Raw genomic sequence first — 12284 nt, 5'->3', positions numbered from 1 at the left:
AGAGTGTAAATTACTTTCAACTCTGTTGCTGCTTAGTTGCTCAGTCCTGTCCAACTCTTTTGCGACCCCATAGACTGTAGCCCGGCAGGCTCCTCTGTCCATGGGATTCTCTAGGCAAGAATACTGGCATGGGTTGCCATTTGTGTCTCCAGGGGATCTTCCCAACCCAGGGACTGAACCCAGTCTCCTGCTTGGCAGGCAGATTCTTGACCCACTAAGCCACCTCTTTCACTGTATCCACCACCAAATGCAGAAAAGGGTAATCTCTGAGGAGATCCACCCGTTGCAGGTGGGAGAAAATCTGAGCAGTAAAACCTCTGATAGAGAAAGCTCTGACAGACATTAGATATGCCAGAAAAATAAGAAAATGACAAAAGCCTTAACTGCAATCTGTAAGAACATGAAGAATTTGAGGGAAAAGCTAGAAGTTTTAAAAACAAATTTGGTGAGACTGAAGATGGAACCCTGCTGAAGCTGGACAGCTGGCATGTTTTAATTGGCCGTGGGAAATCATGATGTTCTAAACTAACAAAGGTACATTCTGTCCTCTGAAAGCTGGTCCTGTAAGGTGCTCAGCCCTTTGCGGGCAGCAGGGCTACCTCAAGTCTTCCGGGAATCTTCAAACAGGGAAAACCAGACGCATTATTCACTGACGGTTACAAGCATGACTCTTCTTGCAAGTTCAATATGAAAGTGACCGGGAAGATATAGCAGCATGCATACCCAGAGAGAGAGAGAAAGAGATCCCAGTTAACTTGACTCCTCCCAGGCTAGGTCAGAACCAGTAAGTCTATTAAAATTAATGATTCCAAAATGTCATGAATGCCATTTCGTAGCCCTTAATGACAACAACAAAAAGTGTAGTTCTCAGCATTACATTTTGCTGCAAAGAAAAATCTGTAAATCCAAAGTATAGTAGTGAGGTAGCACATATTGTTTAGGGCACTTCAGGTTTGAGATGAACGTGTTAGGACTTATATTTTAAGCAGCTCAAAACAGAAAGAATTGTAGTTCATCTCTTTTGCTTCCATAAGTTTGAACATCTTCAAACTAGAACTATAACCTTAGAAAAAACATTTAATATCAATTGTTGAAACACACTCCAAACAACAATTGAAACTACCCAAATCCTTCAATGTAGCCTCAAAATTAAGCTCTTTGCTTTAGTGGCATTTTTAATGGGTGATTACAGCTATGCTCGAGCTATTGGTCTTCTAACCTTGTCCATTCAATGTTGAAGTCATTGGCATACATTTTAAGAACTAGGTTCAGTTCAGTTCAGTCGCTCAGTTGTGTCTGACTCTTTTTGACCCCATGAATCACAGCACGCCAGGCCTCCCTGTCCATCACCAACTCCTGGAGTTCACTCAGACTCACGTCCATCGAGCCAGTGATGCCATCCAGCCATCTCATCCTCTGTCGTCCCCTTCTCCTCCTATCCCTAATCCCTCGCAGCATCAGAGTCTTTTCCAATGAGTCAACTCTTCGCATGAGGTGGCCAAAGTACTGGAGTTTCAGCTTTAGCATCATTCCTTCTAAAGAAATCCCAGGGCTGATCTCCTTCAGAATGGACTGGTTGGATCTCCTTACAGTCCAAGGGACTCTCAAGAGTCTTCTCTAACACCACAGTTCAAAAGCAACAATTCTTCGGCGCTCAGCCTTCTTCACAGTCCAACTCTCACATCCATACATGACCACAGGAAAAACCATAGCCTTGACTATACGGACCTTAGTCGGCAAAAGAGTCCGAAATGCAGTACTTGGATGCGATCTCAAAAACGACAGAATGATCTCTCGTCGTTTCCAAGGCAAACCATTCAATATCACAGTTATCCAAGTCTATGCCCCAACCAGCTGAAGAAGCTGAAGTTGAACATTTCTATGAAGACGTATAAGACCTTTTAGAACTAACACCTAAAAAAGATGTCCTTATCATAAGGGGACTGGAATGCAAAAGTAGGAAGGCAAGAAACACCTGGAGTAACAGGCAAATTTGGCCTTGGAATGCAGAATGAAGCAGGGCAAAGACTAATAGAGTTTTGCCAAGAAAATGCACTGGTCATAGCAAACACCCTCTTCCAACAACACAAGAGAAGACTCTACACATGCACATCACCAGATGGGCAACACCAAAATCAGATTGATTCTATTCTTTGCAGCCAAAGATGGAGAAGCTCTATACAGTCAACAAAAACAAGACCAGGAGCTGACTGTGGCTCAGATCATGAACTCCTTATTACCAAATTCAGACTTAAATTGAAGAAAGTAGGGAAATCCACTAGACCATTCAGGTATGACCTAAATCAAATCCCTTATGATTATACAGTGGAAGTGAGAAATAGATTTAAGGGCCTAGATCTGACAGTTAGAGTGCCTGATGAACTATGGAATGAGGTTCGTGACATTGTACAGGAGACAGGGATCAAGACCATCCCCATGGAAAAGAAATGCAAAAAAGCAAAATGGCTGTCTGGGGAGGCCTTATAAATAGCTGTGAAAAGAAGAGAGGCGAAAAACAAAGGAGAAAAGGAAAGATATAAGCATCTGAATGTAGAGTTCCAAAGAATAGCAAGAAGAGATAAAAAAGCCTTCTTCAGTGATCAATGCAAAGAAATAGAGGAAAAGAACAGAATGGGAAAGAACTTGGTACAACTAATCAAATATTTTCTGGCTAGTTAGCCCAAGGGGTAAAGTAAATGTCTTACAACATTATTCACCACTGCTTACCTAGTGCAGGGAACAGTAGCTAGCACGTGGTGAAGTGTGAGAGTTGCTCAGTCATGTCCCACTCTTGGATATACGACCCCATGGATATACAGTCCATGGAATTCTCCAGGCCAGAATACTGGAGTGGGTATCCTTTCCCTTCTCCAGGGGATCTTCCCAACCCAGGGATCAAACCTAGGTCTCCCGCATTGCAGGAAGATTCTTTACCAGCTGAGCCACAAGAGGGAGAAGCACACGCATGGTAGGCGCTCATTAAATTTTTTTTTGTTGAATGAAACAATTTTTTTTTTTTTTGTCTCGTGTGTCTGTGAAGTCCATGCAAACATGAGGGATCGCTACTGAGAGGACATCGTGATTTAAAAAGCAAAGCCAGAACAAAACGGTCCCGCTTCATTATCACTGAAAGGAGTAAATTCTTTCTCACCTTTATCCTTAAATCCAGATGAACACTTCTCAGTTAAAGGCGATAAATGCCTGGATTAAAAGTACCTACCTCTTTCTTTATTTTGGGGGGCTCCAAAATCACTGCAGATGGTGATTGCAGCCATGAAATTAAAAGATGCTTACTCCTTGGAAGAAAAGTTATGACCAACCTAGATAGCATATTCAAAAGCAGAGACATTACTTTGCCGACTAAGGTCCGTCTAGTCAAGGCTATGGTTTTTCCTGTGGTCATGTATGGATGTGAGAGTTGGACTGTGAAGAAGGCTGAGGGCCGAAGAATTGATGCTTTTGAACTGTGGTGTTGGAGAAGACTCTTGAGAGTCCCTTGGACTGCAAGGAGATCCAACCAGTCCGTTCTGAAGTAGATCAGTCCTAGGATTTCTTTAGAAGGAATGATGCTAAAGCTGAAACTCCAGTACTTTGGCCACCTCATGCGAAGAGTTGACTTGTTGGAAAAGACTCTGATGCTGGGAGGGATTGGGGGCAGGAGAAGGGGACGACAGAGGATGAGACGGCTGGATGGCATCACTGACTCGATGGACGTGAATCTGAGTGAACTCCGGGAGTTGGTGATGGACAGGGAGGCCTGGCCTACTGTGATTCATGGGGTCGCAAAGAGTCGGACACGACTGAGCGACTGAACTGAACTGAACCTCTTTCTTGCTCACGTACTTTAAAGTTACTTGTATCTTTCTTATTCAGCGTTCACTAGTCCACATAATATCTATTTCCACATAGCGTCAGAATACTAAAGTCTTGTGCAGGCTAGTGGCCCATAAATGAAGTTTAACTCAGCGTCCGCTTTAAACTGGGCCCAAACTGGAAAAATGTGAATCTCTAAGTGAAATAACAACCGTTTCCCCAAATTTTCGAAGTGAACGTTCTCTTGATGTGGGGGTGGATTAAGGGGGCTGAGCGTAAAGAGGAAACTCATTTCAAAGTGTTAAGTACTATTCGGCGTTGATCAGTGCAGCAACGATCCAACGTGAAAACTCGTTTCAAAAGACAAAATCAGCTGAACACTGTCTCGCGCTGTTTACGAGCCCATCACCTGGCCAGGGCGAGCCGCGCTGCGGACAATCGCCCATTTTAAAAACACCGGGCTGGGGCTGCAATTCTACTGGTTACAGAGAGGGACTGAAAACTTCCGAGCGGTCTCGGCTGTCACAACGCTGCTTCTGCGGACACTCGGGGTTCCACCAGAGCCTCGCTCCCGGGTCGAGGGGCGGGACCGCGCGAAGCAGCGGGGCACACAGGAGGGAGGCTGACCCCCCACCCCTCCATCCACCGGCCGAAGAGGGCGCGCAGAGCTCGTAGGGGACGTCCGTAGGCTGGGGCCGAACTACCGGGCAGGGTTAAAGACTGCGACAGGACCTCTGCACCCAGGGAGAGGACCCATGGGGCGGAGAGAGACCTCCGAGCTCGCCTGCCTGCAGCGGCAGCAGGCCCCGGGCTAGCGGACAAAGCCTCGGTGTGGTTACGCCACGGGGCGGGGCCTCGACCGGAAGGGGCGGGCCCGCGCGCGGGCTCGTCGTCTAGGCAACGGGCTCACAGAAAGCCCAACTTGAGTTTAGCAGCAGGAGGAGAGAGACGTGGAGGGAGGGGAGGGCCCGAGACCGAGAGAGAAACCCCCCGGGACCCCTGACTGGAAGCCGGCCCCGCCCCGCTATGGGTGGTATTTCGAAGTGGGGGCGCGGACTTCAAGAGCGGCATCCAGGCGACGGGCGAGAAGGGCCACCCAGCCACTCCGGGGGCCCGGCGTGGGTTCCCCTCTCGAGCCTCTTTGTCTCCAAGCCGCTTGGCTCCAGCCTCCAGCCGGCGACACAATAAGGGCGGGCGGTGTTGGACCGCGCAAGCGCGCGAGCCGCCGGGGCCGCTGGGAATGGTGGTCCGACCGCCAGATGGTAGGTCTCCCGCGCGGGCCGGCGGCCGCCGTGGCCGCCCTAGTGCGCACGCGCGCCCACTTCCGCCCGGCCGGGCCCCGCCCGCCTCGGGAGGACGCGGGTTTCCAGTAGTGAGACGCCGGCGGAGGGGGCGGTACCCGAGCTCACCCATCCCTCCTCGTCCTGATTGGACCATCGAACTGTGCGCGGCAAGTCGATTGGCTCCCGAGGTTGCCAGTCTGTCCCGCGCCGTACTTATATATTTCTCCGCTGCAGAGCGGGCTGGGGGAGTGCGAGGGGCTAGAGGCTGGAGGGAGGTTGTCCGCGGGGCTGGCGGCGGGGCTGCTGCTGCGGGCTCATCTCCGGTAGTCTGGGGCGGGGCCTACTGCCGCCCTGCGGCACCCCCCCACGCTCCAGTGGGAGTGCGGTGCCGCCCGACGCCGCTCTGCCTGCAAGTGCGAAACTCCTAGTAAAGTTTGCTCCCCGCCCGCCGCCCTCTGCCCGCGAGACCCCCCGCCCGGGCCGGAGTGACAGACAGAGCCCCACCCCCGGGCGGCGGGGCTGACTAGGGGCGTGCGTGCGGCGGGGGCGGGGCCCCCGGGGGAGGGGGCGGTGGCGCCGGGGCGCATGCGCGGTGCCGGGGGGCCGAATGTTTCCCAAGTGTTTGAAACTGGTATTTGGGTTTTCCACGTTGGACAAGTGCGGCGCGGCGGGCGGCGCGCGCCCCTTCCCGCGCTCGCTCGGCCCCGGCCCCGGCCCCGGCGCCGGGGTGCGCGCCCGCACGCCCGCCCGTGCCCGCCCCGCGCCCGAGGCCGCCGAGCGCCGGCCCGGCCCGCCAGGAGCCGGTCCCCGGGCCCAGGCGGCGCGGCTCGCAGATGTAGCGGCGCGGGGCCGGCTGGAGTCGGGGGGGGGGCGCGCCGGCGGGCGGGAGCCTTGCATTTTGCAGCGCCGGGCTCCGAGGGGGCGGGGGCCGGAGGAAGCGGAAAGCCGCGCGGAGTCGCCGGGGACCGTGGTGAACCATGTTGAGCCCTGCCAACGGGGAGCAGATCCACCTGGTGAACTACGTGGAGGACTACCTGGACTCCATCGAGTCTCTGCCTTTTGATCTGCAGAGAAACGTCTCTCTGATGCGGGAGATCGACGCGAAATACCAAGGTACGGCGGGATGGATGGGCGGGGGCGGCTGCTCCATCCCCGCTGGTGGCGGCGCGCCGCGGGGCCGCGAGCCGTCCTGCTTCCCCTCTTGGAGAGCCGCGAGCCCGCGGCGGGGCCCTTGCCGGGCAGAAACAAAAGGTCTGGGGCGTCTTTGATTTGCCAAGGTCCTTGTGCGCGAAGCCCGGGCACGGAGGAGGAAGGAGGAACGAGAGAGGTCTCGATGCCAGGCTGCGCGAGCAAAGCGCTCTTTGTAGTGAAGTGACGAGGCGGGGTGCTGCGGGGGAGGGGGCGCAGGGGGCGCAGGCCACGGCGCCTGGGGAGGGCTGTGCCACGGTCGTTAGGCTGAGGGGCGCGGGGACCGGGCTGCGCGCAGGGCTGCCGGGAGGGCGCAGAGGGCGAGGGGTCCCCGGAACCACCTCCACCCAGTCCCGAATCTGAGTGTTACGTAAAGTCCGGGGTCCGTACTCCGCATGGTGCGGCTCCAGTCGCCCCCACCCAGCCCCCGGCCCTCGCGCGGCGCCGGACACCGAGTGAGGGGCGCCGCGGCCGGGTGTAGCTTGCGGAGGGCCAGGGCTTTATTCCGTGTGTGCCGTGGGAAGGGTGGGGAGGGATGATGGGGCGAGGAAGTCGCCCATCCGTGCTGCGCTCGGGGGGCGCAGGCAGGTACCTTCGGTTTGGAGAGGGACCTGGCAGGGGAGGGGATCTGTGCGTCGTCCTCTGCAGCCCCTGCCGCCCAGACTGCCCGAGAGACGTAGGGGTCGGGTCCGCGGGGAATTGTCGGCCGTTGGGGAAACTTTGCTGCCCGGTCAGGCACGGCGCTGGGGGCTGTGTCTGTGCCGTGGACAGTCCCTCGGAGTTTACTAATGTTTACAGGGCTGCGCAGCAGGGAAACGGAAGAGCGGGGGGAGGTGGATAGCCAGGAAGGGCCCCACACGAACCCAGAGCCCGTAAGGCAAGGCGCCCCTGCGCGCTCTGCCCAAGGCTTGGCTTCGCGGCGACTTATATAGGCGCCCGATTAGCATATTGCGATCGTTCCGCCTCGGCCTCCTGTGATTGGCCTCGGTATCTCCCATGGAATGTCCTTATCAGTCCGTCGCTGAGCCATTGGTTCCTGGGCCGTATGGGGGCGGGCCTTACACTGTGAGTGGCACTGCTCTGTTTCCGCCGCCTTCTTTTTCCCTTGCGTAGAGGGGCGGGCAGGAGGGAGGAGGTCGAGTCGATTCGAATGTCTTCGGGTCGGCCGGCCTCCGGCCTCACATTGGCCGTTGGTACGGCTGGGGCGGGCTGTGTCCTCCCTTCCTGCGTCGTGATTGGTGCCCCGTCTGGCCCACGCCCTCCGGTCCGGCGATCCCTATAGGCAGTGGCTCCAGGGGCGGGGCGCGCCGCCCGCTGGCCGCCTCTCCACTGGTGGGGTCCGGCTCGGCCCCGCCCGCACCCCGCCCCCCCAAGGACGGGAGCGGGTCACTTCCGCCGCGGAGCAATGGGGACACCCGGGGGACGCGGAGAGACCGGCGGTCCGTGCCGCCGGGCCTGGCGAGGATGCAGTCGGGCCTCCTGCCGGGCCCTAGGGGCCCGCGGGAGCGGCTGCGCCGTGAGTGACCCGGGCCTGGTGGGTGGGTGCCCCAGACGCGGACCGCGGGTGGCGTGCGCTGCGCTCGGAGACGGAGGTTGAAGACTCGCTGTTTACCGCCTCAGAGGCGCGGTGACAGCCGCTTTGCGCGTGTCCGGCTCCACAGGAGAAGACCAGCCCCACCGACACCCCGGCGGGGCCCCGAGGGAGCCCCGTCACCTGGCATATAGTGGTCATAACTCATTCGGTTCGGATTTACCATAAACGCCGAGATTTGCAGCGCAGTCTAGTCTAGAAATTAAGGCTTCATTCCTAACTTCTCGGTTGCAAGTCAAGCTTTGATTAACAGTATTTGCTTATTTTCAATGGGACATTAATTCATAAGGATGGATTGTGATTCGTTTGCCAATGATATTTGAGGTTATTTTCAATTTGAAATATTTTCCAGTTATTTTTAAAACGTTATTTTTTTTTTTAATGCTGATGCACCCCCAAGGAAGAGGGGTTCCTAATAGAACTTTGGTACCATCCCTATGTAAAATTAAAATACATTTCTAATCATCGGACAGATGAGATTAAACTGCTGCAGTCTCCATTAACTTTAAGACTCCTTTCATAGTACCATTACTTTCACAGGGTGCTGGTGTGTGGAGCCTTTCTAGAAAAAAGGGTTAGCAGCAGTTGGCGCTAATGGAGCTAAAGAGACCAGTATGCCTCCCTAGTTAGCACCCGGGTTCTTGTTTACAGGTATTTGTACTTCAGTGGCTTTGTTGATAAGAGTGCTTTGCTTGGGGGCACTGAAGAAATGTATGCTGTTGTGCAGGTAACAGAATTATTTCTTGGTGATTTTCTGATGGGATGTTTGCTTCTTTCCCACAGTAAGGCTCAACAGGGCTGTGAGCTTGGTTGTGATGTGAAAGAAGCTGTACGCTATTAACTTTCAAATTAGTGGTATGATGGAATTGGTGTCTTTCCAATGAAATGCTAACATTGTCTTCAGAAACTTGGGTTACTGATTAAACCAAGTGATACAGTTTTGTAATGTGTGATTCACTTAAAAATAAATGGCAGAAACTCATATTTTAACACCTATGAGATAGAACTTGGATAAGCTGAACAGAGCTGCTTGTTTTCAGGATTACTTACTCCAAGAGCCCCTGAGACTCTGGCATTGCTCCTTTCTAGTAGAAGGCAGTCTGAAGAACGCAGCCTGGAGAATAATACATGCTTGAGTGGTGTTGGCCTCAGTTCATTTGTCTACCCTGGTGTTAGGGGTGTGCCTTGTAACTAATTGGAGATAGCATCTGGAAGTGGTCATGTCACATTCATGCACCCTCTGCCCACATCCTCCCCGACTTCCTAGCTGCAGAGTTGAATTGCCTTATCTTAAGAGACTGCAGAGGGTTTTCAGGAGTAAAATCTGATACTGTTTAATGATTACTGTTTAGGGAAAATAAGTCTGGGAATTTCTGTGTATTTAAGTAGAGTTTTGGCGAGAATATTTACTTTCCTTGTTTCAGTCAGGTTTATCTAACGGCTTTTATTTCTTGAGAAATTGCCTAGTTCCATTTGCCAAATTACATTTTAAAATCAGGTATACTGTTTTCTAACCTGCCCAAATAGGTTAACATTTAGTAGGAGGGAGTTTTGTTTGTTTTAAAATCTGTTGTCTTTTATAGATACAAATGTTATTGTTCTAAGCAGTAAAGGGAAAAGTGAAAGCTGTTACCTTTGTGTCCAAGCAGGGCTGCCCTTGTCTGGCTCCTTACAGACCATTCTTGTTTTCAGTAACAGGGTGATACAGAGATACTCCAGTGCGTGCTGTGATGCAATGATGTGGCGAGTAAACTGAGGCGGTGGGCCACTGAGTAGTATTTATATAATCTAATTTAATAGTAGCTTCTAGATGTCGGTGCGCTAAAATAAAGAGAATAACAGCCTTTTAAATGTTCCCAAAATGCTTGGATAAAAACAATGGAAATATAGGACATAATCTTCAATTTTATAGAAAATAAAAGCTTGGGTCTCAATACCTCGCCTAAACTTGAACTCTCCCCATGGCTGCTTGTCCAGGGAGTTTTTGTTACCCATGTTCTGAGTGCATGCAGAGTCCCTTGGGAAGCTTTGGGGTACACTTTGATGAATGCGAACCGTGTTAACGTTTAGTTCCAGAGATTTTTTTTTCCTTTTGTAACGGGGTAAAAGCCTGTTACAAGGCCTAGGTGTTACGGATTTTTCGTCCTGGGAAGCCTTGCGTTGATCATTTTGGTCCCTGACAACCACGGGTTTATGGGTTGGAGACTGTGTTCGGCGGGGGTCTCACGCTTGTTTTCCCCTTGGCAGAGATCCTGAAGGAACTGGATGAGTACTACGAGAGGTTCAAGCGGGAGGCGGACGGCGCCCAGAAGCGGAGAGCGCTGCACTGCATCCAGCGGGCGCTGATCCGCAGCCAGGAGCTGGGCGACGAGAAGATCCAGCTCGTGAGTCAGATGGTGGAGCTGGTGGAGAACCGGGCCCGGCAGGTGGACAGCCACGTGGAGCTGCTGGAGGCCCACCAGGAGGCCGCTGACGCCACGGGCCACAGCAAAGCCGGCCAGGACAAGTCCAAAAACGAGGCGATCGCGCAGGCGGAGAAGCCCAACAACAAGAGGTCCCGGCGGCAGCGCAACAGCGAGAACCGGGAGAACGCGGCTAATAATCACGACCACGATGACGTCACCTCGGGGACGCCCAAGGAGAAGAAGGCCAAGGCCTCCAAGAAGAAGAAGCGCTCCAAGGCCAAAGCGGAGAGGGAGGCGTCCCCCGCGGACCTGCCCATCGACCCGAACGAGCCCACGTACTGTCTGTGCAACCAGGTCTCCTACGGGGAGATGATCGGCTGCGACAACGACGAGTGCCCCATCGAGTGGTTCCACTTCTCCTGCGTGGGGCTGAGCCACAAGCCCAAGGGCAAGTGGTACTGCCCCAAGTGCCGGGGCGAGAGCGAGAAGACCATGGACAAGGCCCTGGAGAAGTCCAAGCGGGAGCGGGCCTACAACAGGTAGTGGCGGGCCTGCTGGACCCAGGCGGCCGCAAGCCGCGTATTTATTGCGTCGCCGCCGGGCGGGCGGGCGCAGGGATGCACCTGTGGACGGAGGAGGCGCTGTCCTCGGTCGGGCGCCGGGCGTCTCTGCTGTCCGGTGGCGCACGCGTGTAACAGGAAGGTGGTCTATGGATCGGCGTTTGAGAAACTGCAAATATAGGTTTGAATGAAACACCCAAGTCAGTCTCTGATTTTTTTGTTGTTGGGGGTTGGGGCGTCTTGGCAGCAACCTCCCGCATTAGATGTGGGAAGAAGAGAGTCCATCTCGCCCCTGTTCTATCTGAATAAAAATGTGACTACTTCATGAACACATTCTTTTAAAAAAGTTAGCCAAGTTGATAAAAACATGGCCTGTGGCCTGTTCGTTCCCGCTGTAATAGTGTGTATCCATGGAACAATTCAATAGACAAGTTTTAATGCTTGAAAATTGTTTTTGGAAAACACCAAACAGTTAATTTTACCAGACAAACATTTTATATCCTGGCCCATTCCCCAGATGGCCATTTTTAAATGACTGCGAACGTTTGTTTCTGAACCAATCCGGAGAGGTCCAGCTTCAGAGCACGCTTTCGCTGTCACAAATACCCGGGTAGCTATCTCTAACTTACAGGAATTGTACCGATGAGGGTTTTCAAGTGGACCTGGCACTTCCTGTATTGTGATCAGAAGTGCAACCAGATGCCACCACATGCAGGAGACCGCTGCAGACATGACGTGAGGAAATAAACGCGACTTGGCCAGTTTGTTCGTCTACCAGTATCTTTAATCTTGACATAAGTACGTGTTACATTTTTGTCTTAAAAACGTGTACGCCAGCAGACAAAGCCTTAAGAAAATTCTGTATTATTGTTCTCACGTAATCAAGTAGAAGTTGCCCTAACTGCCAGGAGAAAAATAAGGGTTAAGATAGGAGCGTATGTTTAGACCAGGAGTTGGGAAATGACTGCCCACAGACCAAATGCCGCCCACCACCTGCTCTTGTATGGTGTGTGCGCCAAGGATGATCTTCAGATTGTTAAATGGGTTAAAAAAAAAGTCAAGAATACTACTTCATGACATATGAAAATTATACAGCATTCACATTTTAGTGTCCAGAAATAAAGTCTATGGGCACAGCCAGGCTCATTTGCTAACATGTTGTGTGTGGCCGCGTTTGTCCAGCATCAGAGTCGAGCGGTTCAGGACCCACAGAGCTGAAGTCTTTTCTGGCCCCACTGAGGGCCTGTGCTGATGTCGGATGTAGACTGATGGCCGGCGTGATCATCAGCGTCCTTCCCTGCCCACCTACTGCGTGGGTCAGTGGGACTTTGAGCTCTGAGTGATAACGTGGTTCCCATTAATCCCAGGTGGGCGAGGGTCATTTCTCTCCAGGGTCTGCCAGGTCCGAAGCCGCCACAGGGGAGGTCGGGCCCCTGGAGCGTCT

At 53.1% G+C, this 12284-nt stretch overlaps 1 protein-coding gene across 2 annotated transcripts; it reads left to right on the top strand.

Annotated features, from left to right (window-relative positions):
• ING1 (inhibitor of growth family member 1) lies at positions 5956-11994 on the top strand. 2 transcript variants are annotated; one of them, XM_018056351.1, is made up of 2 exons: positions 5956-6209; positions 10123-11994. In XM_018056351.1, exons 1-2 carry the CDS (start codon positions 6074-6076, stop codon positions 10821-10823), a joined length of 837 nt encoding a protein of 278 aa, XP_017911840.1. In that variant the 5' UTR covers positions 5956-6073; the 3' UTR covers positions 10824-11994. The 2 variants fall into 2 exon arrangements, with proteins under 2 accessions (XP_017911840.1, XP_017911841.1); XM_018056352.1 differs by lacking the exon at positions 5956-6209 and adding an exon at positions 7618-7800.

The sequence above is a fragment of the Capra hircus genome, chromosome 12 (assembly GCF_001704415.2).
Source record: "Capra hircus breed San Clemente chromosome 12, ASM170441v1, whole genome shotgun sequence".
Lineage (NCBI taxonomy): Eukaryota > Metazoa > Chordata > Mammalia > Artiodactyla > Bovidae > Capra > Capra hircus.
This window is presented reverse-complemented; position numbering and strand designations above follow the sequence as displayed.

Coding starts and splice junctions, on each gene's coding strand:
- ING1 (XM_018056351.1), top strand. CDS start 6,074: ATGTTGAGCCCTGCCAACGGGGAGCAGATCCACCTGGTGAACTACGTG. Junction 6,210..10,122: donor GATCGACGCGAAATACCAAG/GTACGGCGGGAT, acceptor TCCCCTTGGCAG/AGATCCTGAAGGAACTGGAT.